Source organism: Echeneis naucrates, chromosome 24, assembly GCF_900963305.1.
Source record: "Echeneis naucrates chromosome 24, fEcheNa1.1, whole genome shotgun sequence".
NCBI lineage: Eukaryota > Metazoa > Chordata > Actinopteri > Carangiformes > Echeneidae > Echeneis > Echeneis naucrates.
Genome location: NC_042534.1, coordinates 15,936,416 through 15,961,620, shown reverse-complemented (window position 1 = coordinate 15,961,620; position 25,205 = coordinate 15,936,416). Strand labels below are relative to the sequence as shown.

The 25,205-nt window shown below is 41.3% G+C and overlaps 1 protein-coding gene across 2 annotated transcripts in view; it reads right to left on the bottom strand.

The window, feature by feature from the left end:
• Positions 1-25,205, bottom strand: part of cnih3 (cornichon family AMPA receptor auxiliary protein 3) — a 64,428-nt gene that overhangs the window by 20,475 nt on the left and 18,748 nt on the right. The window contains exon 3 of one of the 2 annotated variants that reach the window (XM_029496791.1): positions 18,174-18,221. The exons of the other annotated variant lie outside the window; for it this stretch is intronic. Coding sequence (XP_029352651.1) covers positions 18,174-18,221 — 48 coding nt within the window. The remainder of the gene's footprint in view (positions 1-18,173; positions 18,222-25,205) is intronic. 2 annotated transcript variants of the gene reach the window in all.

Here is a 25,205-nt window from a genome sequence, read left to right as displayed (position 1 = left end):
CCCAGAATCTCTCTTCTGAGTAATTGGGAAAAAAACAAACCAAAAAAAACCAAACTAATTTCAAACAAAACAAATCGAAAGCTCATTGACCTTTCGTTATTAGAACTCCAGAAAGAAGCCTGAGAGAGGAGACGTCTTCAAAAATACGTCTTCTTATGGACATCAATGCTCCAGATAAAACACTGGACCTGACATGTACCCAAAAAGCACCTGAAATCAGCAAAGCGCTGCTGTAAACAGGTGTTCTAAGCCTGGCTAACTTTATTAAAGCTGCAGCTCTCTATTATTGTTATTATTACTGTAAGGGTTACACAGCAACATAGTGGTTGGCGCTGTTGCCCCACAATAAAAAGGTCACAGGTTCGGTTCCCCTGCTGGGGCCTTTCTGTGTGGGTTTCCTCCAGGTACTCCGGTTTCATGTTTGGGTTAACTGGTGACTGTAAACTGTCTGTAGGTCTGAGTGTGAGTGGATGTTGGTCTCTGGCTGTCTCTGTGTGTTGGCCCTGTGATGGACTGGCGACCTGTCCATTGTGTACCTCACCTTCACCCAATGTGAGGTACATTGGCTCGGGTGTGCGAGCGATGGTATTTCTTTGATTGGATTCAACTAAATGATTATTTGAATTGGTGAAATGCATAGCAAATATGTGGATATTACATAAATATTTTTATAGCAGTAATGCACACCAGGTTTTTTACACTGCAAGCCTCTTTGAAGTCATGGTCTTGTGATGAATGAGCTCCGTACCACAGTGGATGAATAGCACTTCAAAGTGTTGCCAAACTTTAGACATTTTCTACCTTTTTGTCCTCATCTCTTTGTGTTTCTCTCCGTGTTGTTTGTGTTTGTGATCCTGCCGCCATGTGCATCAAGATAAACTTTATGACGCCACAACCTGCTGATATGCAGGTATATTTTTTGTTAGCATTTGTCACATCAGGACAAACAAACATTTGGTCATTTGCATGAGCAGTCTTTGGCACAGTGTTAAATTTTACAATAGTATAGTAAGAAGTAACTGCTGCCTCTCCATTTTCCTCCACATGAACTTGCAGCTTGTGAAATTCAGATCAGCTGAAGTTTGACTTAAGCTGATACATATTTGTTAGAAAGGAAAATGGAAATAAAAAGCCAATATCATCACCACAGAACTCCAGCACTTTCCTTCAAAACTCTAGTTTTACTCCAGACATTTTTATGGATAGATCTGGAATGAACTCACCAAAGTCACAATTGCATTTCTCTCTCCTGAAGGCAGGCTCTCACAGGCGTTTTTAACCTCCTCTCATTACCCCAGGCTGAAGCAAAGAGCTCTCAGGGCTGTGACTGCAAATTACCATACAGCAAGGCCAACAAGAGCTTCTACCCACACTTCTTTCAGAGCCCAAGTGGAACCCGACAAGGCCACTGCCAGTGCTGCGCCTCAGCCTCTTTAGGTCCAATTAGTAAGGCCACCCGTCATTGATGGGCTCACTCACAGCGGAAAGGAGGTTGGAGAGCTTTTCAAATGTGACGTGTCAGGCAGGCAGGGTAGGAACACAGAGGAACACTCACAGTTAATGAGGGAAATAAATGAATAATGACTGAAGGTGATGGGACAGGGGAAAAAAAGGAGGCGGTTTGTTCCTTGTGTTTCTCCACACTGGCTGACTGGTTTATCTGCCACCTGCTTTGTGTAGCTTGCAGAGGAGCAGCATGTATGGAAGCACATGGTGCCTGTGACAGATTTGCTCACTACCAGGACTCTCTGACTTTGATTTGGCTGACTCTTCCGAGAGGAGAAGCTGGGTCCTTGTCAGGCCAACACAAACAGATGGAGACTGATGTTTTCCTCTGAAGCTGGTTTCTTCACACATTGGCATCGTCTGCATGAATGACTAACCAAAAATGTAAATTTTTCACTATTGTACTAAAAGTAGATTTACTCTGTCTCTTTGATTATAAATCAGGTCTCTATTAAAACGGACAGGCTATGAAAGAGTTCAGCCCACAGAGAAATGCTCACATTCTGGATTCACCATCCAACCTCACAGACTTCTGTCTCTCAGAGAATCCTTGAAATTTTTATCTAGCTCACAAATGATCAGTGAAACACTGATTGGTTGAAGCTCCCAGTCTCTCTTCTCATTTTAGTTGTAAATTCATATTTCACGGTGAACACATTGTCCATTGACAGTGAAAATAATTGTTCCTTCCATTCAGACTCACAAGAGACAAACAAAAGAATAAATGGATGGACAAGGGTGATGGATTAGAGACCAAGAGATCCAGACTATTCGTTCCTAGTCATTAGTCACACTCCAAAAAACAAAAACAAAAACAACAACAGAAAAAACTTTACTGATTTGGCAAATGTATATAAACCACCTGAAGGGCAGCATTAGTGGTTAGCACTGTTGTCCCACAATATAAAAGTCTCAGGTTCATTTCCCGACCTGGAGCCTCTCTGTGTGGAGTTTGCATATTCTCGTCCACCATCCAAAGACATCATATTTGGGCTGACTGGTGACTCTAAATTGTCCATGAGTGGTTGCTGGTCTCTGTGTGTTGGCCCTGGCAACCTGTCCATGGTGACCCCGCCCTCACCCAGAGTGAGCTGGGATTGGCTCCAGCATCCCCACTGACCCGGAAATGGATAAATAAAGGACAATAAAGCATTGAATTTGAACTTACAGCTGAAGTCAAATTTAAAGAACTTCAAGAATTTTCATAAATATCGGCATTGTGTAAACCTTAGCTACAGTGCACTAAGAGCAGCATCCTTTGTTTAAATCTTCTGACATAAATGAAAATATAATAAAATGTTGACATTTTCAAGATACAAGGCTCTTGTACAGCCGCAGTGATATATTATGTATATTCAAGCATGATTGTCGCTACTTTTCCTTGAACTGGAATATGAAAGGCTCCTCTTCTTCAGCTCATATAAACTGAGCGCACTATTCAGTAGCACTCTGCTGATGCCCTTTCACCCCAAGGGCAGGAATGATAGGCATGAAATTGGAAGAGTCTTGTTTTTGCAATTGACTTGATGAAATCCCCTTTCTGCATGAGTTGGAAAGAGGATTGCCGCCCCAGGCCTCAGTATCTTCTAAAAGCCTTCGTACATTGGGGTGGAGTTTTGAGACTGGCGACATCTGCAATGCTGCCTGCGGCTGGAAGAAGCTGATGGTCACTGAGAGAAACCGCATATGGAGAAGCGAATCCAGAGATTGAATCCAACAACCATGAATCATTTAAAGATTTCACCTATGTGGTGTTCCATTGTCTAAGACAACACAAAAATATCAATTTGAGTTTTGCTTTTTAGATGTCAGCCGCATTTTTTCTTTGATACTAGATATCATTTAATCAAAAGTAAATTTTTTTCAATTTAAGGCAGCGGGAGAAGATTGCTTTCGGATTTTGACAGGCAAACAGACACAGAGCTTCACATACGGTTGACGGCATGCATTATCTGCTTCTCATCTCACTTGAGATGAGTCAATTGTGGCAGGGGCTCCCAGCATACGTGTTTTTGACACAAACATATAACAAGAACTGGAGTACCCATTACAGTGGGATGGATCCTCCCCGAAATCACTATTATCTGTAGTAAAAGAGCGTGTAAGGTTTTCTTCTTTTCTTCTTCTCTTTTATCTCTTTCCTTTCTAATTCCATCAAAGGTCCGAATGAAATTGATGCAAACTATACTCTGTGCAGGCCTTTTCAAACTGAACATCTGAAACCTTCTATCTGTGTATGAACAAACACTCCAACCTTGTGCATGACAGTCAGTCACTGCTCCATGCCAATGCCCAAACCCAAATCCTGAAGACACGCTTCTTTTTTCCCAAAGCAACATGTGTGTGTCACCATTTCCGTCACGGTAATGACTTCTCATTCAGTCAATGTTAAAGGAGCAACAAAATCTGTTGTTTGGTCCCCCCAAACATTTGTAGTTTTGAATAAACAAAACCCTGTTCAAGTTCTCACTGAGTTCCTATTTCAGGGATGTTTTGAATAATATGTTGCTGCTCCTCCTCGAGCCCAGTGCTGTCCCTAACTGGGCAGAGTGACGATGATTACAGGGTCCAACGTCTGTAACGATTCTGTCGGGATGTACAAATAACAATAATTAAGTGTGGCCCTGAGCAGCACTGTTTCAAAGAGCCCACACATCCTACCAATTCTGACTGTGAATGACTAAGAGGAGGATGCCTTTTAAATTTCTTCCGAACAACTGCTTTAGGGACAGAGCAATGGTGCAGCAAGAGCACAGCTTTGTCTCCATTGTTAAACATCCTAAACTGCCACCACCATTGATATGTTTCAGCCATGCTGAATGCATTTATTGGTTATTATTAAAAGAACAAATTGGGTAGAAATAAGAGTAGAGCCACAGAATGATAACGTGGCACTCGGGAATTCTCATGATGAAATTCCTCATCATGAAAGAGCTGGAGCTGAGAGCAAACACTGAATTTCAAACCAATATAAACAAAAAGGTTTGCAATACGCATGGATACACACAATAACACAAATACATATAACCTGTAAAGCTGGAGTCAGCTGGAGTCTGGTACGCGTACACTCATGGACAATAATTGGCTGAGAATAGGAAGAGGTCACTGCTGCCACCTTCGTTATTTCCAAGCTGAACATGCACAGAGTGTTAGAGCAGCAGTGTTGTTGGGAGATGAATGCAGCTGTTATTCTTGTGAATGTGAACAAATATCATTATGCTCGATGGTGATGCATGAACTTTTTTTTTTTTTTCCTCTTCTTGCATAAACCCATTTGACTAAAAGCACGCAGGACTATGTGAAAGAAAAGGCTGGAAAAGTGAGCTGCTGCTTTCTTCATCTCTTCACCAGCAGTGAACTATTCACTCAAATACAAATTTACTTTTACATCCAGCACAAACATTTATGTTTAATGCATGTAGTGAAGGTAATGTAGATGTATTGTAAAAGTTTGGATGTTGAGGTCATGGTGATAGATGGGATAGATGCACGACGGACCGCTGCAACCGGATCGTTTCTTCATTTCACTGCAGACCATTTACTAATGATACAATATTTTCTTACTCTACATCTAACATATCCTGACCTTCTCAAAAGATCTGGTCATACCATGGAAGCCAAGTGTAGGCATTATAGAAAGAAATCATTATGAAAACACTGAGCTGACACTGACACTTTGCACATTAATAAATTGCTTGCATGAATGATCTCGGGGTTATATCCATTTATGAAGTTTTTACAAAGAGTTAACAAGCGGTAAAATCTAATAGAGCAGTGCTGTACTGGGACTAAAAAAAGAAGAAGAAATTTCATGGTGTAAAGTTATATACAAAACTAAATTGTCTTTAGACGAGATAAGATCTAAAACTAGTATAGCAGTGGACTCTGTTGCAAGAGATTCTGCTCAGTGTCTGTTTGTGTCTGTGCTCAGGGTGGGTGCTGCTGTTAGCAGCAGTCACGGTTAGGCTTGCATACTTTTCCAAGAGTCTCAGTGCAATAGCATGGAATATGTCTGCGCCTGGCTTCAGGTGGTATCACTGCAGGCTGCTATTCCCCCCCCCGATAGAAGCAGTTTGTGAAATACTAAAACCAAAGAGGCAGCTCCAGCTAAGTCTCAGGGCATTCAACTGCCTATTGGTGGAACCATGATCACACAGCCCCATTGTTGCAGCCAAAAACTAAAGTGGCCCATCACATAGAAGAGAGATGTAAGAAGCCTCAGGTCTGAAAGATGAGAGTCAAATTTGGACCTTGTGATTTTCATTTCTACCTTTCAAATAAAATTGGAAATTGAACACCAACCTCTCTTAACTCACTTCTTTGTGCCACATGAATCTGTTTATGGTTATCACATGAGGCCATTTTGTCTTGAATGTTCCTAATCAATCTTTTTGCTGCCAGCAAAGATGAAATCTGGCTGAGAGCAGGAAGTTGAATTGAATATAGCGACACATTTTCAAAATGCTGAACCATTTTTACCAGACAGCAGAAGCAGAAGTAGGTGGGCTGTGTCCGATAACACTTTAAGTTGGGATGAAAGACCTCAGACTAGAAAGCTGTATTTCGTGAAAAGGACCTCCTCAACAGCCTACTCAGAAAAGATCTGCTGTGCTGCAAGTAGTTGTGGGCAGCCTCATCACATGGAACACATGGAAATATTGATGTTTCTGCGGCACTCTGTTTTTGGTCATCTTTTACACTATGTAGCTGTTGTACAGTAACAGAAATAGGTGACAAAACTGAAAGTATTTTTTTGAAATATATAAATATATATTTATATTATTATCCTGTAGAGTTCTCTGCGTGTGTGCCTGTGCCAAGTAAAGCCACTGTTACTTCCTTGCATCTCAGCAAAGAGATTTAATCAGATTTTAATGTCCATGCAGTTTTGTGTTTCAGAATTAGCCCCAAAACTGCAGTGGATCAGTAGAAAGATAACCTATAACCTCCACCTGTCTCTGTGAAAACACATTTGTTTGGTGGCAGGAAATCGCCAACCTGAACACACACACACTGAAGAGACATCCGCCTGAGGAAATCACACAATCACATATCTGGATTTGCCTGAAAGCGCTCATAGGGCTTGCAGCAACACAAAGACCTTAAACTCCAGTAATATGTTCGTTGCTGGCGTAGATACAGTCTAAATATGTCCTTCTCACTTTCTGCAGCTTTAAAAATGTCAACACATTAGTCAAGCAGACCACATGACTGACATCCACATTTTGCTCAATTCTTTTACTGTACAATGTAAAAGGTAAGTGTTTAATCAAAATCTTTGTGTCTTCACCTGTGTCTGTCTGTCACACACACACACACACACACACACACACACACATATTCAAAGCTCTAATCCCACAAACAGATCCACCATCTGTCCTGTGCAGCCAGTTTCCCTTTGTGTCCTGCGTCTTGGCAAACTTCACTGTCTTTCATCGTCAGGTATGCAGGACAGGCCCTTGGTGGCCCCACATCAGACGGCACACTTCGCACTTGCACACCTAGCTGCTACTTCCCATGGCCTATCTACATCCTTTATTTGTACAAGAAGTCGGTGTATGCAAATGAGACTGAGTCAGAAAGAGATAGTAAGGTGGCGGAGCGGGGGGTGGTAAAGTAGGGAAGGAGGCGAAAAGACCTTTGTACTAAAACTTCAAAAGCATTATGGCAACCACAGGGGACCCTCCCTGCATCTGCATACCATAATCTGATTGGCTGGAAATGGGACGTGGAGCAAACTTCACCTTGACATCAGTATACATGTAGGAGGAAGAGAAGGAGACTGAAAATATACATATTTTTTGCCTCCCAGCTATCAAACAAGGAGCCATCCATTCTTCACTCAGCATCATTTGTATTTACAACAGGTCCCAGTGACACATCCAAATTGAAATAGAGCATCTCAACTTTATTTGAATCTGTACATCATTTTTTCGCACAATTTAGTTTGCAATTCCACCCAACCTCCGAGATGTGAGGCAAAACTACCAATGCAGCCTACACGCTCCACTGACTTTCTCCAATGAGGACAGCAAAGAAAAACACCTGCAGTAACTCAGGGGAAAGAAAGGACGATAAGGACGAGGACAGGAGCAGAGCCTGAGGAACAGATCAAGGTCCAACAAATCTCTTCAAATATATTTTATTTTCTACATTTCCTGGTTCCTTTGTGAAGTTTTGAAGTTTGTGAACTATTGAAAGAGCAGAGTGTATAAGAGGCAGTGGCGATAAGAGAAACGTGTTATACAAGAGTAGGCCAGTTTGCATACTAAACCAGCCTAAACTGTGGACTTGCAGGTCCTTGTCCATCTTGGAAGAAAAGCCACATCCAAGTCAATATTTGCAGAGAGTGAGAAGCTCCCGTTCAAGTAGTCCAAACCCCATTTGCCTTAAATGGGTTAGCTAATGAGCTAATAAAAGTTTTCAACTCTACATCAGCCGAATTATCCGAGATGTGTCGGCGCGTGGTCGCTGTTTGAAAGCAGCATTGAAAGAAAAAGAGAGAGGCGTAAATACCAGAGGAGGAGGCACAAAAACCTTTTCCAGCATAAGAGTTATATTCCAGCGTTCAGGTCAGATCTGAAGATGAAATGCTAAAGAAGGGGTGTGTGCATAGACGCCTTACCATTGTGAGTTCATTCTTTATGCTCAAGCTCAATAGAATGCCCATTTAAAGCTTTGACACATCATCACCTTTTCTGCTGAAGTAGTAGCTTATTTACACACACAAAGCAGTTATGAGGCAAAAGTCCTAGTCCAACATCCACTCTCTTATAGCTCTGTTTTTGGTCTCTACCAACTCTTGAGAGAAATACACAACTTTTAGCTGCTCTTCTATAATAACAACAGATTCTGTTTACGGCATTCCTAGATCCTCTCTGCTTTTAAGACTTGAATACATGTTTTAGTTTAGTATTAGGGAGACGTAGATGCATGTTTATGAGATGATAGCATATACACATCTCATAGACCACTTTCCCAATCACATCAATGGGGAAAGGGCTTAAGACTTCCCTTTATAAACAGTTATGTAATTCCACCACAGATCCAAGTTAGTGCACCATACTGTATTGGCATTTATCGACTTTTTCAGTAAAGTAAAGTTATTTTCCGCTGGAAATGGAATGTTTTCTTAAGTTTGGTGGCAAAATTTCTGTGTGGCAGGGCCTTTAGCAGTGGATCTGCCTGTTTCCTTTGGTCTGAAAATTAGCACACAGAAATAACATAAAGAAATGTCAGCAGCAAGCTCACTTCTATTGAGTGGAAATGAATGGCTATCATTGGCGTAAAAGTGAAAATATGTTCATGAGCAGTAGCTATGAACGTATTTTCACCTCTTTGATATTTTACCATCTTCATCTATTATATCTACAAGATTCAAACAAGTGGGGAGCCTGGAATGCGCAGACTTGCCGAATTATCTTATTGCGTCGTGCGGTATATATAAACTGTCAAGGTTGTGCCACCACATGCCAGCTAAGTTGTTAACCACTTAATTCTCCCTAATTCTCATAAATATTGATAAAATGCTCAGAATGCGGGGAGGGCTGTTTTGCCCCGGGCAGTGAGTTCCAGCAGGCACGCTGACAGGCTGGGCTTATAATCCTGGAGAGAATTCACACCACAGCCACTTAAACTTAAATACTGTACTCACTACAGTATTCATTTTTATAGTTTGTTCAAAGTTTGCATGTTGAAGAGAAATGACCTTATACTTTCACATGTGGCTGCAGCAGGGGCGAAGCCCGAGCCAACTTTCCCTCGTCGACAATAACGTCTACCTCGACCTTGACCTTGATATGAAGGGATGGTTCCCAAAGTCCTACAGATGGCCTCTGGTTGGTGAGGATGCAGGTGCATCGGGGAATTTTGCTTCTTTGCATATTGTACTTGACACAATAGCAAGGACATGCCTCTTAAATCCATGGAAACCTGTGCTTTGTATTGTCTCGTCTGCATACATTATCTCCGGTTGCAGTTTGTAGTTTCTGTTTACTGACAGCTAGCTCTTATAGAACTGCTGTTGGCAGATGAAGTGTACTCTGTGTTATACCTGCTGTTTCATGTGTGAACACTGTCTTCAAATGCCTTCACATGCGTTCCACACATCTATCTTAATTAAATCCATATACTGGCTGCTGCTGAAAACTGGACAGGTGAATGTGTAAAGTATGCACAATAAAATTCATTACACTGGTGTTTAATTAGTCAAGCTAAATGGATTTTATGCCATTTAATTTATTCATATAATGAAATGGTCCATTGAAAATGGTCTATTTGTAGGTTTTTGCTGCCAGGAGCAGGTGGTGGTGATTCTCACTGAGCATGACTGGATGCTACAGTGATTCACTAAATACTTAGCAAGAGACAACAATTAACATCGGCTGCTGGAGCTTTTTTGATAACGGGTTTCTTCTGGATGGATAAACAGCCGTTAATGCAAACATTAGCTATGTAGCTTACTTAACTGATAGCTCAGTAACGGAAAGTGATTATGCAGTCACATTCCTGCTGCCATTTGTTTTTTTAATTCATGGTTTACGTTCTTTAAACACATGAGGGACAGTGTGTTATTTTGCTAATGATATGGAGGTCAAGGTTATCAAGGTGGACGTCCAAAACCGCCAAACCAGAGTTATAATACCAGGAAGACAGTAATTGAAATTGAATTAAAAAAATTAAGATTGCTTCAGTAAAAAAACGAAAATTGCAGATGCAATGTGTTCTTGTGTGATGATGTAAACGAATCTAGGCTGTTTCCAGCGAAAGTCATACAGCACACTATTAATAATCATTTTCTGCTTAGCTGAACAACCGCTGCTATTTTCTTGTCAAAGATTAGTTCCCTCTTCTCCCTCTCTCCCACTTGTCCTGACTCCCCTCCGCTCATTTCCTTCCCCTTCACCACCCCCTGCCCCTTTTTATCTCTTACCTCCTCCCCATTTGTTTCTCTCACCAGTTTCCACCACCTCTCTTTCCTGGCAACAGTGGGTGGGATCAGGGAACCACTATGGTTCGCGCATAAGCTCATTACTCTGACTGATGGAGAACTTACACAGCTCCTGAATTACGGCTCACACAAAAGAAAACACACACATGCAGTCTTTTATCAGCAACAGACTGGAGGCCATTGTTATTGCTGTGGTTCACTTCCCGTCTGGCAGTTGTATAATTTTCCTTTTATAATCTAAAGCGCAGCATGCATAAGTGGATGTCTGTGTTTCATTTGCATGCTTTACGCTATTTCGAAGCGAAAACCAAACTTTCTCTGAATATGTAAAATGTTTACCCAACATTGGAAAATGCTTCATGATTTATGAAGTTGATTTTGTTGATTTATTCATTCACTTAATTCATTCAACTTCTACCGCTTTCCGTTTCCAGGTCGCTGGTCACTCGAGCCAATCCCAGCTCACATTGAGTGAGGGCGGGGTGCACCCTGGAAAAGGTCCATCACAGGGCCAACACACAGATGCAGACAGAGACAAACAACTACTCACAATTGCACTCAGAGCTACGGACAATGTAGAGCCACCAGTGAATCTAAAGTGATGTCTTTGGATGGTGGGAGGAAAACAGAGTACCACTGCACTGTGCTACCCTGAAATATATTAAACTGAATTCATTTTAAATTAAACAAAATATCATGTGGTAGCCACATTCTGTGTCCTTCCCAGCTGCTTGACCAAGAACGCGTACTAAAATAAACTTTTCTATCCAACACAATTTCTCTCAAGGCTGAACCATTTTTCTCAAGGGGGAATCACTATATCTGTAGCTTGAGTACATCTAAGATCTTATACCTTACCGCATGTCATTAGATATTTGGGCAGAAAGCTGTATATTACAGGTATGGATTGTTGCACAAGGTTTAAATTAGCAACCTTAGCAACCTGGTGCTGAGTTTGACTCAGTATCAAATGATTAAATGGCTATGCCTTTGGAAGTCCTAGTTTGAGGGTTTAATAGCTCCAAAAGTGGGTATTGTAGGGAGCTTGAACAACTGGAACAATATTCTTGCACTCTTACTTGTAAACTAAATGAAGGAAAATAACTGAAGGAATAATAATAATAATAAAAAAAAAATGGAGCTGAGAGTTTGGGAGAAGAAGGCAAGAAGAAACTGAGGGCATGATTGCTAAATGTAGTGGTAAGATTTCAAGGAGTAGTTTAGAATAAAGAAAGTCGATTTGATGAAGCTAATAAAAATCATTAGAGGACAGGTTTGTAAGGTATTCAGGAGCCTTAAGGCATGGAAACTTGTTAATAAGCTGCAACACTAACATATGGATGAAGATAGCTGAAAAAAATTATTATTGTGGGAGATGAAAAAGTAGCCAAAGTCAAAAGTATATAATAGTGCTGGAGGCAAAGTTTCTTCCTTAATTGCAATAATTAAAAAGTTGTTATGTTTGGGTAGCTTGGTCAGAACCGCTTTACATCAGCTTTGGGGATGGCAGATTTATAATATCTGGTGATAGAAACAAAATAAATGAATAATCGAAAGAACACATTTTCCAACACATGATTCAGTGAGAGCAAGCCCACACAATGGTACAGAGGACTGTGGGACTGGCGAGAACGCACTGTGACTCAACTGGTAGGAGAGGTGATGGAGGTGGGAGGGGACAAGAACAGACTGAGTTCATGGCAAACACTTTTGTTTCTGTTCATAGTTCAAATTTAACTTCAAAATGAAGAAAGGAAGAAATCTGCTAACTATGTATTTTACATTTTAAGCTGTTTTATAGTATGATTATTTTCCGCATTGTTTTCTTTTTACCACCTTACAATAATTACTGTTTATTTACAATTGCACTTTAACTTTAGTTCAGGTTTTATTCTCTTCCAAACATCTCCTGGCTTTCAGGATTTCATTATTTTATCTTCACTACGATGTCTTCTTTTTTATTTTTATTTTTTTACACCTGACTTTTATTTGTGATGATTTAATCTTTATTGCCGATTTTATCTTCAGTTTTTTGCTCAGTGCAAATCCAAATTTGTGAGATTCGTGACGAGATTCCTTAGTTATTGTTGTGTTGTTTTTATTACTTAGCGCACTGTGAGTATATGTATGTGAGAGAGAGAGTTCAGGGGTGTGAGTGGCTACTCTGGAAAGCACTTTGTGTTGGATTGTTTGTAATAAAAGTATAATCAGATACAGACTGTTTAATTAAGAATTGGAGAAGTTTTCACAGTTATCTAGTAATATCACACTTTCCATTATAAAAAAAACGTCCCACAGGCCACTATGAGTAGTGTCTGGAGGTTGAAAAACACATCATCACCAAGTGTGAAAATGTGCAGAGGAAAGGCTAGAAGTCATCACATATCCAAAAACTTGGCTTGTCCAGAATCAATACAAGAGGCATTTCAGTGCGTGGAAGTAGCAGGGAAGGCAAACAACTTGTCTGAGGTCAACCAGAACATTTTAACAAAGAAAGAAAAGTTCCTACTTTTTCGAAGAACCCTTTAAAACACATGGGGTTTTCTTAGATCTTCGAAGTTCGGCCTTGTGACTGGAATCTAATATGTATAGATGATACATGAAAGGAGTTATCAGCCTCTGAACGCTGAGGCTGCTGGACTCTGAGAGTGTGTTGACAGAAAAGACAACAAGACATAAAGATAGACAACTTTAAATATTAAAATGCACTCAGTGGCCACTTTATTACATATAACACCCACATCTGAGCGCACTGTTATGGCTCCCCTTGGTTTTGAGCTGCTGGAAACCTTGACCACATAATCTGTCTTTGACCATTTTGATTTTTATAGAAACCCAAAGCAATTATATTTGGAGGAGGAGGTGGAGCTGAGGAGGGTTGAGGATAAACTTACGAGGAAAACATTTAATGATAATGCTGCTAATATGTCAAGTTTGTATTTGGGCATGTTCCCATAGACGCATGTGGAGTGTCCCTTGAGGGTCATTAGATAGAATGAAGGCTTGAGGCTATGTTATGAATGATATTTTACAAAGAAAGGTGCCTTTTTTATGCGCAGTGAATGACATTCAATATATGAGAAATATATCAATGCCTATAGTCTCAGGACGCTCATTACAACTTTGAATTTAAACACAATGTATCACCTTTCTGGCTGTGACAGCTGTCAATGTGCTTTTGACAACAGTTTTTCTATTTCCAAAAGAACCCTGGCATTTCACCTTTCCCTCAGCTCTCGAAAACCTTAAGTTTGTTGATACAGTTATCATCAAGAAAACCGTCTGATACTGTAACCTGCTCGCTCTCTCGCTGTGACAACTTGTCATGACTGTTTCTCCACAGAGACAGAAACGTGATTTCAGAATTCACTGATTTGATCAGCAGCTGATGACACAAGTGAAAAGCAGCAAAAGTTGAGTTTCAAGGACAGCATAGCAGTGATTTAGCACAAACATGGCCTTGGGACTTTAGCTCAGAAATACCACGGTGCACTCATCCGCCATCAGCTATTCACTTTGCAATGGAAGGAGGGGCAGGGGGGGTTGAGAAAGACCCAAAAATAAAGGAAGGAGGAGCATTAATGAGTACACTCAGGTTCACTCAGTTGCTGTGACAACGGGCCAGCTCAAGCCACAAGACAGCACATTTAATGACTATAACACACACACACACATACAACTGAGAGTATGGGGCATGGAGTGCATACCCTTCACAAGTTTGCAGCTGCCCAAAACCCATCATAACACAATGTACTCCACTGAAACCACAAATGGCACGTGCCCATACGGCACGGCACATAATGGCACGCGGAGTGTGTGCAGACAGCGCAAACCATCAATTAGTATGCCAACGTAAAGAAATTCAGCCAAAGCTTTGAACCAAATCAGTCAGGACCAACAGGCTGCAGCTGTGCCAGTTGGAGAGAGCTGTATAGTTTTAGAGGAGTGAAGAAGAGCTGTACAGGAAGAAAGACAAAAAAAGGAAAACTTAACAATGCAGCAGATCCTTCTGCATCAGGACCTCGGGCACGGTATGAGACAGAGGGAAAACACAGCCCCTACAATGTGTGCATCATTTCTGAAAAATGTGAAGTTGACCAGATGAATGAAAAATTCAATTCAGTTGAGAGAAAAAGAACAACATGCTCTGGCCTGCTGCTCGTCTTTGCTTTAGTTCTGAAGCTGCAGTATAATACTGTTTTCCAATTACCCCCCACAGTACAGTAGAGCGGGGCAGTATGACAACATACAGACTGTAAGATGATTGAATTAAGCCACTCCTATGGGTTTTGCTCTGAAAGAGAAAAATATTGTAAAAATGCAGTAAAAGATATGACCTGCCAAAGACCAGTTTTTCTATTAAGTTAGCAAATAGTAAGTAACTACCAGGACTAGCACTGTAATTATATCTGAAAGGGTCACCCACACGAGGGGTGTCAATGACTTAGCTTAAAGTGGCCATTTACAGGTTTTGCTCTCCCTTTATGACCTATATGACCCTGATTTGTTTCCCAAATCACTGAACCCCTTAACCTTGAATTATTTCACTTCCATCTTGTAAATAAATAACCTCAAATTTTCCATCATTGTTTCTGTTACTTCCCTTTTGCCCTTTTTACGAGTTGGGACGTAACTGCTTCTACAACACAAGAGTGTGTAATACATCCTCTGACCAGTGCCATTACCTCGGGGCAGATCGGTCACTACAGTCTGATGGGGCTGGTTGGCTGCTTCGCATTCAAACTATAATAGAGGTTGATACATAAGCAGACATTAGTGCTAACCTTGTCGATGTAGCAACAGCAAAAATTAAAAATAAACCCTTTAACAAGATGCAGCCTGAAGTTTTTGAACTCCTGCCTAGTATTTCTGAATGCACCTCATCTACGGGAACAGCTCGTGTGCTGATCCAGTGCCCTGAATATAACAGACTGAAGTTTAGGGATTGCGATTTAGACATGAGCTGATGTGACACTTTCCTTCATGCATTTGTGCTGGATGAGGTTCTGGCTGTAGTTATGGTTGTTTCTCAGACTGTGGGTGTGGTTGTGGTTGAATATGTGCTGCATAAAATGCGGATACATGTGCTGCCCTGCATCCTTCACCAACTAAAACGTGAAGTGGACATCTAAAACAATTCACTTGTAAACATTCTCAGTTCAGTTCATATTTTTGAATTGTATTTTTTTTTAAGCATTACATAATATGAATCTTTGCCTCTGGTTCTGATACTGGCTTGAATAATAATAATACATTTCATCTGTCCTGTCTTAAAAATGTGGCAATCATCAGGCTGCCAATGGCATAGTGGATAGAGCATGTGCCTCTATAAACAGGAGCCTCCAAGTTCCCCATCGGCAATGCTGATTTGGTTTCAGTCATAGTTGTTTGCCCTGTGTTGTTCTCTACTCTCTCCCTCATTTCCTGTCAATGTTCAAGCTGTCCTATCTAATAAAGCCAGAAAGGCCAAGAAAAAAAAAATCGCAAAAAAATACTGTAAATACGGTTTTAATGGGCTAATCGTCATTTTAGTAGAGCTAAAGCTGCTCTCAAACAGGACAGATGTTATTAATACATGTATTTAGCCGAGGAATATAGCAGCTTCAACAGTTAGCCATCATAACCGTGTCAATTCATGCAGCCATAATTTTAAAAATCTAGTGCAGCGACACCAGTGGCCAAAGCCATGCCATCCAACACCGGTTGTTATAATCACAGCTCGACACAACTAGTGTATTCAGCTGCAGTGATGAAGAGGTAGAGCGCGCCTGACCCAGACGTAGTTGATGGTGGGCTAACTCAAAGAGGTCAAATAAATAATACTACGGTATAATACAGCTCAGCTTTCCTTCCTTCCCAATAAATATTATTGGGGGTGTCAAGCCGTAAACACAGTTTGAATGTTTTCACTGGATAAGTGAATCCTTTGACATGTTGATGGAGCTAAAGGAAATATCAGGATGGGGGGATAGTCGCTAGGCAGTATTTCAAAGTAGAGGAAAATGATGGACATACCAAGCAATAGATCACCTTGCCTTCAAAGGCTTAAAGACGTAGGTGATGATATCCATCCATTTAGACTTGAGGGCTGCAGGGGAGCCAGAGGCAATCCCTGGTGTGCAAGTCCAGGTCACAACCCTGTTGTCACAGGGCTGTTGTGTAAACATGGGGATGTCAGGGTTATTATTTTGCCCTGTGGCAGGTTAATCCAGCCCTGCTTGTGCAGTAGCAGAAGATGGCCAGTGATTATCAGGGATTTCCACTAATATGTAGAGATGCGAGTTTATGAAGTAGAAAATGGGTCAACATGGGTCTTTGAATTGAACATGTATAGCTGTGAAAATGCAGCACAGTGGTGCATGGTGGCGCTGTTGTCTCATTGCAAAGTGCTGGGGCCTCTCTGGGTGTAGTTCTCACAGTTCCCCTGGTTTCCTCCAGGTTCTCATCCCAGTTGTTTGTCTCTACATCTACATGCCAGCGCGGTGACAGACTGACCTTGGTGGACCCTGCCCACACCAACTGGGATGGCCTCCCAGATGGCTTTCAGGCCTTCCCACACCAGGAGTCGAACCCCGGTCACCTAGGTGAAAACCAAGAATCCTAGCCGCTCGACCATTGGAGAACGGAAGATGTGGTAAAATTACGTTGTATCCCCATTTGTGTGTGACACCACATCTACATTTACCTCCACTGCCCCCTGCACAGTAGGTCACAGCTGCAAGGACAGTGCATGTGGATGTGTGTTTGTATGTGTGCACTGCTTGTTGCCTTGTGAGTTCATGCATGTGTATATTTGTCCCTTCATTAGTACTTTAGGGAGAATGTCCTCTCCAGGGGCTAGTGGAGAGCCTGTGGGCATGAGTTGGCAACACTAATAACCAAGATCAGCTGTTCGACTAATGAACCTCCAGCATGAACAGACACACATACACACACACACAAACATGCATGCATGGAACATACAGACACAGCTTGAGTTTCAGGGAGGTGGAGGAAAAAACAGATGTCACATTGAAGCTGGGAGGACGCCTTTTCTCATCCACATACTGATTCCCCAAGGCAAACTGTCTGCACATACACAATGACACAAACACACACGTACAGGAAGACTGCATCTGCAGAGCACAGCACAGAACTCTCTCAATCTCTGTCTCCCTTTTTGTGTCAGTCCAACATGACACAAGAGGACAAAGGACAAAGCAGCACTGCAGAGCAAAAATCCACGTAAAAATCTGATTGGAAAGCTGCAGCTTTGCAATTTGAGAAAATCAAAAAGAAACACAATTGCTTGGAGTGGCATACAAAATTACAGATACATGCCAAAATATGCAAATGGAATAAGATCCCAAAAACATGAAGTTACATCATACACTTGATGTTTAAAAATATTATTTTTTTGAAGTTGAAGTTGTATATTGTGTGTGAATTATCTTTGTATTTGTAATACTGCAACTATATAGATATTGGTATGATATTAACATGGTGAACTCTGTTAAGTGGAAATATCATATTGTGACAGCTTTGGTTAAAAAGTAAGGTGTCATCAGCGAACTGAAATTATATCCTTAAGTTTACGCAGTGGCGTTGTAGACAATACCAACTAACCATAGCCAGGGTGGGTTAAATCCTGGGCAGGTTTCCAGTGTGCCACTGTGCTGGCATATTACTTGGTAACTGACCTCGCTGGCGGCCAGAGATATGATTGGCCTCTGCTTACCTTCCTCAGCAGGTTGCAGATCCTCTCGATGTTTCGCAGTCTTTCCCTCTGTAAAAAGGCAAACAGACACAAGGTAAGTCATAGGATTCACCGGATATTTCTTTTATCAGACACTGGAGGAAAGATGAAGCAGAATGGAAATATTCTAAAAGCAGGAAGAGGGAGGACCTAGTAGCAGCAAGCTAACATTGCTAAAGGCTCATAACAGCAAGTACACACAATTGTTAATTATATTCCACTTTTAAAACGATCTCAATCATCTCTTTCATTGCACTTTCATTGCAAACTCAGCATCCTTCCTTATCTGCCATATCTATCTGTGCAGTAATGAAACAATGCGATTGAGAGCTCCAACCAACAGGCACTAAAACTGACAGGTGATCTTTTTGATGCTGAGTCTCAAATTTCAGACTGATCTCCACAAGAGGTGGGCTCAATACGTGACAAGGAAGCAACTGTGTCTCACTCTGGTCATCAGACACACAAAGGAGAGCCAAAACTGCACCACTGGCAACATACTGTATTGTAGTGTTTAATGCTTCAGCTTAAAAATTATATGTTTGATATTTTCTATTTATGCTTTAGATCCCTGGCTGACTCCTGCCACCAGCTACAGTCCTCCATCCTGTGATCCCAGTCTGAAAGCAGTTCCCTGTCGAGCTGCACCATCCTGCACCGCCCGCTCAGCCTTTATAATAGAACATTATGGTCAATGTGTCAAAGCAGCATTAAGAACTTTTATCAGTGCTGTGTCTGTGCTATGATGAACTCCTGATGAGAGCATCAAGCAACAAGCCATTCCTTTGAAGATGTTCACATGGCTTGCAACAGCTTTTTCAAAAATTTTGGAAATGAATGGGAGTTTAGATAAGAATCTATACTTGGCCAAAACATATGGATCAAGACGAGGTCTTTTGAGGAGAGGTTTAATAACAGCAGTCTTGAAAGGCTGTGGTACATAACCAAGAGATAAACTCACATTGTTCAGATTGATTATTGGAAAAACTAGCTTGGAAGGTATCTGGTCTAAGATACCTTCCAAGCTAAACAAGTTCATGGTTTAGATGATAGAAACTAGCTCAGAGAGATTTTAAAGGTGAAAAAGATTCCAAATACAGATCACGTGTTACAGTTGATTGAGTAGCTGCTGCATTTGGTAGTGGGCTGCTGCCAGTTGTAGGTAAAAACTGTAGAATTTTGGCTTCACATCTGACAGTCTGGAAGTTACCGTTTAGAATTTGCCGAAATATGGAAATTAATGAGCCAGACTTGGGCCAAGGACCCAAGCAATCCCACTGCGTTGCCATATGAGAGAGGAGACTTTACTCAAAGAATTTCGGGGAAGATTAAAAAGCCAAGTTTACGATGACTATACGAGTCAGTGCACTTCAATATTTGTATGTTCTTTGTGTGTGTTTTAAGGTATGAAATGCTTAAATCAGCAATCGGCGCAATGCTGAGCCAGCATTTGAGCGAAGCTTTTCACATGGTGATCAAATATTAACTCCTACAGAGGTGCAGTATGGACTTAGAGTGGTTGTCCAGTGTTTCACAGGCAGTGATGCATACCTCCAGCTGCTTATCATTCATATATTGATCTGAGCGTCACACGGCTTTTGCTTGTGGAAAGTCGTGTGACTTCAATCATTGCTCCTCCTGCTGGCTGCAAACATCAAAAACAAAAGGGGCTCCTTGAGAATATTATGAAGCGTGTAAAAAAAAAAAAAAGTTTTGGCTCATATAGAACATCAAAGCGGGCATGTCCGAAGCTGAATTGATATTTAGGAAGCACATAAGAAAAACAGGATTACAATGGATGAAAATGTGTGGAAATAATTGCAGGGAAAACACATTTTTCTGCTTATAGAAATGACATTTGCGAGGGTTTCTGACGTTCCACATTGACTCACTTATTGTTCTTCATATACTGACAGCCAGTATCTCTGTCTACCCACTTCATACTGGAGCGTACAGTCAGGCCCTTTGTGGGTTTTACCTTACCTGTGCATTTTTTATATCATTATATATTTAATGTTTAGTGAAGGGAGGTCTGTGAAAATGTGCCGTGGATAGTCTCCTTCTGCTGAACTACAGCGCGTGTATGTGTGAGTGCCTGTGTACTTATAAAAGCTACACAATGGGGACCGATTTTTTTTTTTTTTTCAAGGTTAAAGTTAGATTTAAGCTCAGATCCGATATGCAGTTGTGATCATAAGGGTTAGTATATGCGTTATGTCAGTGTGTCCTCACAAAGACAGAAGTACAAGTATTTGTGTGTGTCCATTGCTCACAGTGTAGAAGCTGCATGGAAGAGACTGAGCTTGACACTGCTCTTTATACATAGGTGTGTATTTTTAAATGCTTCACAGTGAGAACAAAAAGATTGTTTTTGAGAGAATTCTTCTTGGAAAGGTCAGGACACTTGACTTGGCCTCACTTTTTTCACACTGTCAGTTTTATGGTTAAAATTTGGTTTTTACGGTTAGGTGGTTCAGATTAGAAAGCAGAACTAGGGAATGAACTATGGCAGTAAGTGTTCTCACAAAGACAGAAGTACAAGTGTTCGTGTCAGAGACAGAATCAGGACACTGAAGGACTGTTTGCGTACACGTGTGTCAGTTTGTGTGGAGGCAACGCAAACCTGTCTTGTCACACACTGCTAGGTAGCTCACATCATGATAATAGTTATGATACTTCGCTCCTTAATTCACTGACATTAAGATTCAACTATCTTTGTTATTTTGCGGCAGCCCCTCTGCTTGGTTCCCGCCTGGCTGCTGGTGCTGGTACTTCGTCTTCAGGGCTGAAGGCACAGAGGAACTTAGCCAACAATACAGAACACAGCTGGACCTGCTGCGTCCCGTATAGGTCTCCTGAACAGTCACAGGAAGACAGACAGGCCTGTCACCGTTCACACAGCTCCAGTCTGGGCATTGTTGGTGGGTTTTACTTTGTTTGGAAAGCACACCCATACACCTAGCTTTTACTGATATGCCCTGATGCTTCCCATTATGTTGTTGCAGTCCCAGAGGTGGGGCTGTAATGTTTAATATAATTTATTACTGGCCAAGAACAGCAATAACTGTTGATTATGAGACAATTTAAACTGGAGTATTGTTGTCATGCGGATGGAGAAGCATCAGTGCTGTATTATGAAGCAGGGGACCTGGATTGAATTGAGTTGAATTGAATTGAATTTAAAAAGGTTCTTTTGAGCAAGAGGGGGAAAAAAACAGGCAACAGACAAGAAGTAAACAAAAACCATGTGTGTAAAATCAAAGATTACAGCACATTAAATGAGATATCATTGCATTGGCAGCCTCCCTCATCTCCCATATGTTTGTGAGTGTAAAATGAAGAGCAATTTCCATATTCTTATGCTACATTCTTCTTAGGCTATATCAAATCACACATTTCCGATGTGTGAATTGTGTTAAGTCTTCCAAGTCATATTTGCAACAGGGAAACGTAAGTTAATACCAAAGAGTTTAAAAACTAGGGGTGGGGTCCTGCAAATGTTTTGTATCGATCTGATAACAACTAGTTGTAGGGTTGGTATTGCTGATACATATATTCCAATACTTTATTCTTGAAATTCAAAGCTCCATCTGCTCCGGCAAACTGGGGGTTGGCCAAAGTGAGCCGGAGCGGAGTGAGAGGAGCCCCCCACCCCTAATAAAAAACAAACAAAAACGGATGTCTCGTATCACTTATATTGTTGGTCAACACTATTTTAACCCTCGCACTGAGAAAACCTACCCTTGTTCCGTATATTTCAATACATTTGTCCTACCAGCATATCTGTGACAGTCTTTAAAAACACCGTATCTGTGTTTCACTAATTTTAGCCTCCAAAAAGTCATGTTGTTATTGCACCATTTTCAGGTTTGCCTGTGATTGCTGACTTTACATGGCAGTCAGCACAATAATCACAGTGATGTTAGAAAATTAGAAAATTGGAACTGCTGTGTTTGTGTGTGTGTGTGATTGCTTTGTATTGGACATAGACAAACTAGCTATTTCCCTCTGGCAGCTATTCACCAGCTTTTTCATTTGTTGCTTTTTAGCATTTTAGTTAACTGTTTGGTTTGAGGCCTATGAGCGTGACGTGGTTTTGCACAGGCTCTGGGTTTAAAGCCTTGGACTCAAGGCTGTCCTGTCTGCTGTTTGTGTGCCCTCCCTTAGCCTACATTGATTCCACCCTCACCTATTTAATTTAGGATTGGCTCTACAACCCCATGACAATAAGCAGCATGGTTAATGTATCCGTGATAGATCGTGATACTAAAGTCTCCTGGGTGTAGTTTATGCACCTGCTTACTTTATAAAGTGGGCGGGGTGGATGTGGCAGAGGGCAGTCCTGTCTCGGCTCACGCGGGTCCTATTCCTCTTGTTCCTTTAAAAACCATGCTGGGTTTCAGATCTGTATCTCTCTCCTCCCTGAAGCACACCACTTGGTTTATCTCAGTATCACACACTTCTTGACTCGTGCATCCACACCAGCAATTACTGACTTCCACGTGCCAAAGTTAGCCAGAGAGTATGTTCTGCTCTTTCGATTCAATTATTAACTGTCTTGTACTTCTCTTTCTTTTTCCATCTAGTATGTTGAGACTTCCCAATAATACTGTTTACTTTCCACTCCTTCGATCTCCCAACTCCTCCGAAACACCTCAGGGGACTTCATCTCATTTCACAGGAGCACAAGAAGGCAGTGTGAGAAAAAGGCAAAAAAAAAAAAAAAAAAAAAATTTAAAGCGCAAGGAGAGTTCAGTTCAGTGGAATAAAGTTCAACTTTGAAGTACAATATGAGGGAGAATCATGATGGGCGACAAAGCGAAACCTCCATTTGGAATGAGGATCAGCTGGAAAGTGTGGTTGGGGTAGGAATTTGGATTCGTATTGGTGAATTCCATTTGCCTGCACCACTCTTTCATCTTCCTCAAAATGCAGGATTTTAACCCTTGTCTTCTCTCAGCAGAAAGCCGACATATGGTGGAGTCCAAAGTGGTTTCAGACTCTTGCGCCCCACTGGATGTAATTCTGACAAAAACACCCCACAACAGCCATGAAGGGCTCAGGCTTGCAGCCAATCATCTGCTACTGCTTATGCGTATTTTGGTACAGACCACCATCAAGGAGTTGACTGCATCGCTCCTGCACTACACCCCATTCCCCAGCCTTCATCTGCTACTGGGTTAGAATGAGGACATGCAAATATTTTCCACTCAGAGCTGCACACGCGCAAGCACATACCCAAACACACAAGCCACAGTCTATTCATTAGCAAGCAATTAGTGTGATGGCTCTTTGAAATGTTACTCAGCGAGAATTTGCTTGACAAGCAAGAGTGGTGTAGAAGTACAGTATAAACAAGACATGGGAAAAGGTCAGGAGTGGGGGGGGTGGCGGGTGCTGTAAGGCAACCTTTATTCAACCGCACCAATTAAAAGCAAACTCTGATTAACAGAAACCTGCCTGACGCAAGCATGATTGGACGGTGAACCCCAAAGAACGGAAAGTGGAAAAGGGCGTTCAGGTTCCATTGCTATAAGGTGCGTGAATGCAAAGGAAGGACGTGTAAACGGGAAGATGAGGCCTTTTAAACTGTGACGGGACTAGAGAAGCCGTAATAACGTTTGCTTTCTAGAACGCTGATGACCATCAGTCTGTTCCACTAATGAATTCACATCCATAAAACATATGAACACACAAAAAAAAAGAACAAAAAAGGAAAACAAAACACCAGACTCTCTCTGCTTCATCTCCTCCCTCACTTATCACCCTGATATCAGAGGAGGATGATATTATCAATGCTTTGGGCTATGGCTGTATTCCTTCATAATAAAAAATGTGTCTGCCTACGAATATATATAACTGTGCATGCTCACTCTGCAGTGTGTGTGCCTGTGTGTGTGACACAAAGCAACAGATGCAACACTTCCCTCCTAGCACTCGGTGAGACACGATGCAATTAAAGATGGTCTTCACACCCAGCCACTTTTTAAGCAATTTCAGTATCACCAACAAATACGATTTGTCAATAAATGTGTAAAGGCAAAGTAAGGCTCTTTCAGCTCTTTCGAAGGAGCCCGCAGAAAGGAAACAGTCTAAATTGGTTGAAATTCAAGCACACTTTCAGTAAACAGATGAACTCTGTCAGACCAACATGCTGCGGTTGGCTTCTGAATTACGACTCAGACAATTTGTGTATGGATGGACTGGAAAAGAATGTGCTGGTCAATCAGAGCTGCTGAAGTTGTCACCTCAAATGTCAAGAAAAAGTCAGTGTAAAGTGTGGCCACAATCTGACTTCTTTTTTCTTCTTAACATATCAATAAAACCACATTTTTTAAATATTATTACAAGTTTTTAGTTGTGGCTCATGCAAGCTGCGGCAAACAGGAAGCAGAAAACTGAGTTGAGTCATCCGGTGACGTGGACAAACATGAGTGCTGATAGCACCAGGGCTGCTTCGGGGCTTGTGAAAGTCTGCATCACCAAGTGGCCTCAGATGTCTGCTTGAAGCTAGACCAAGGTATATGGCTCACTTTGACGACAGAGAGAAGACATAAGAGCTCAGCAGATGAACATTTAAAAAGCTTCAAGAAAACAACTCCAGTCGCACAGCCGGCATCATGAGCAGTCTGTTGATGAATGCGCAGAGAAGACAGACTTATGTCAAACAACCTCCAGCACAATCCCCCCACCACCGAAAAAAAAATAAATAAAAATAAAAAAAAAAAGCACAAGGGAGGAAGCCTGTCATTGAAGGACACTTTCTATGATACACACAGGAGGAGCAGCTCTTATTGGATATTATTGGTTGGCTTTGTTTTCATAACTGTAATTGCTGGAGAGGAACGTTTTATCTTTTGTAAATTTGTGCATTCAGAGTATAACATCTTTCTTTAGCCAAAAGTACACAATAACTTCAAAGGAAAGACATGCTTAGAGAAGTTAATAATTGAAACACACTAAAACATGTTTGAACAGTTGCGACAGATCTTGTGGGGCAACTTGTATTTGTTG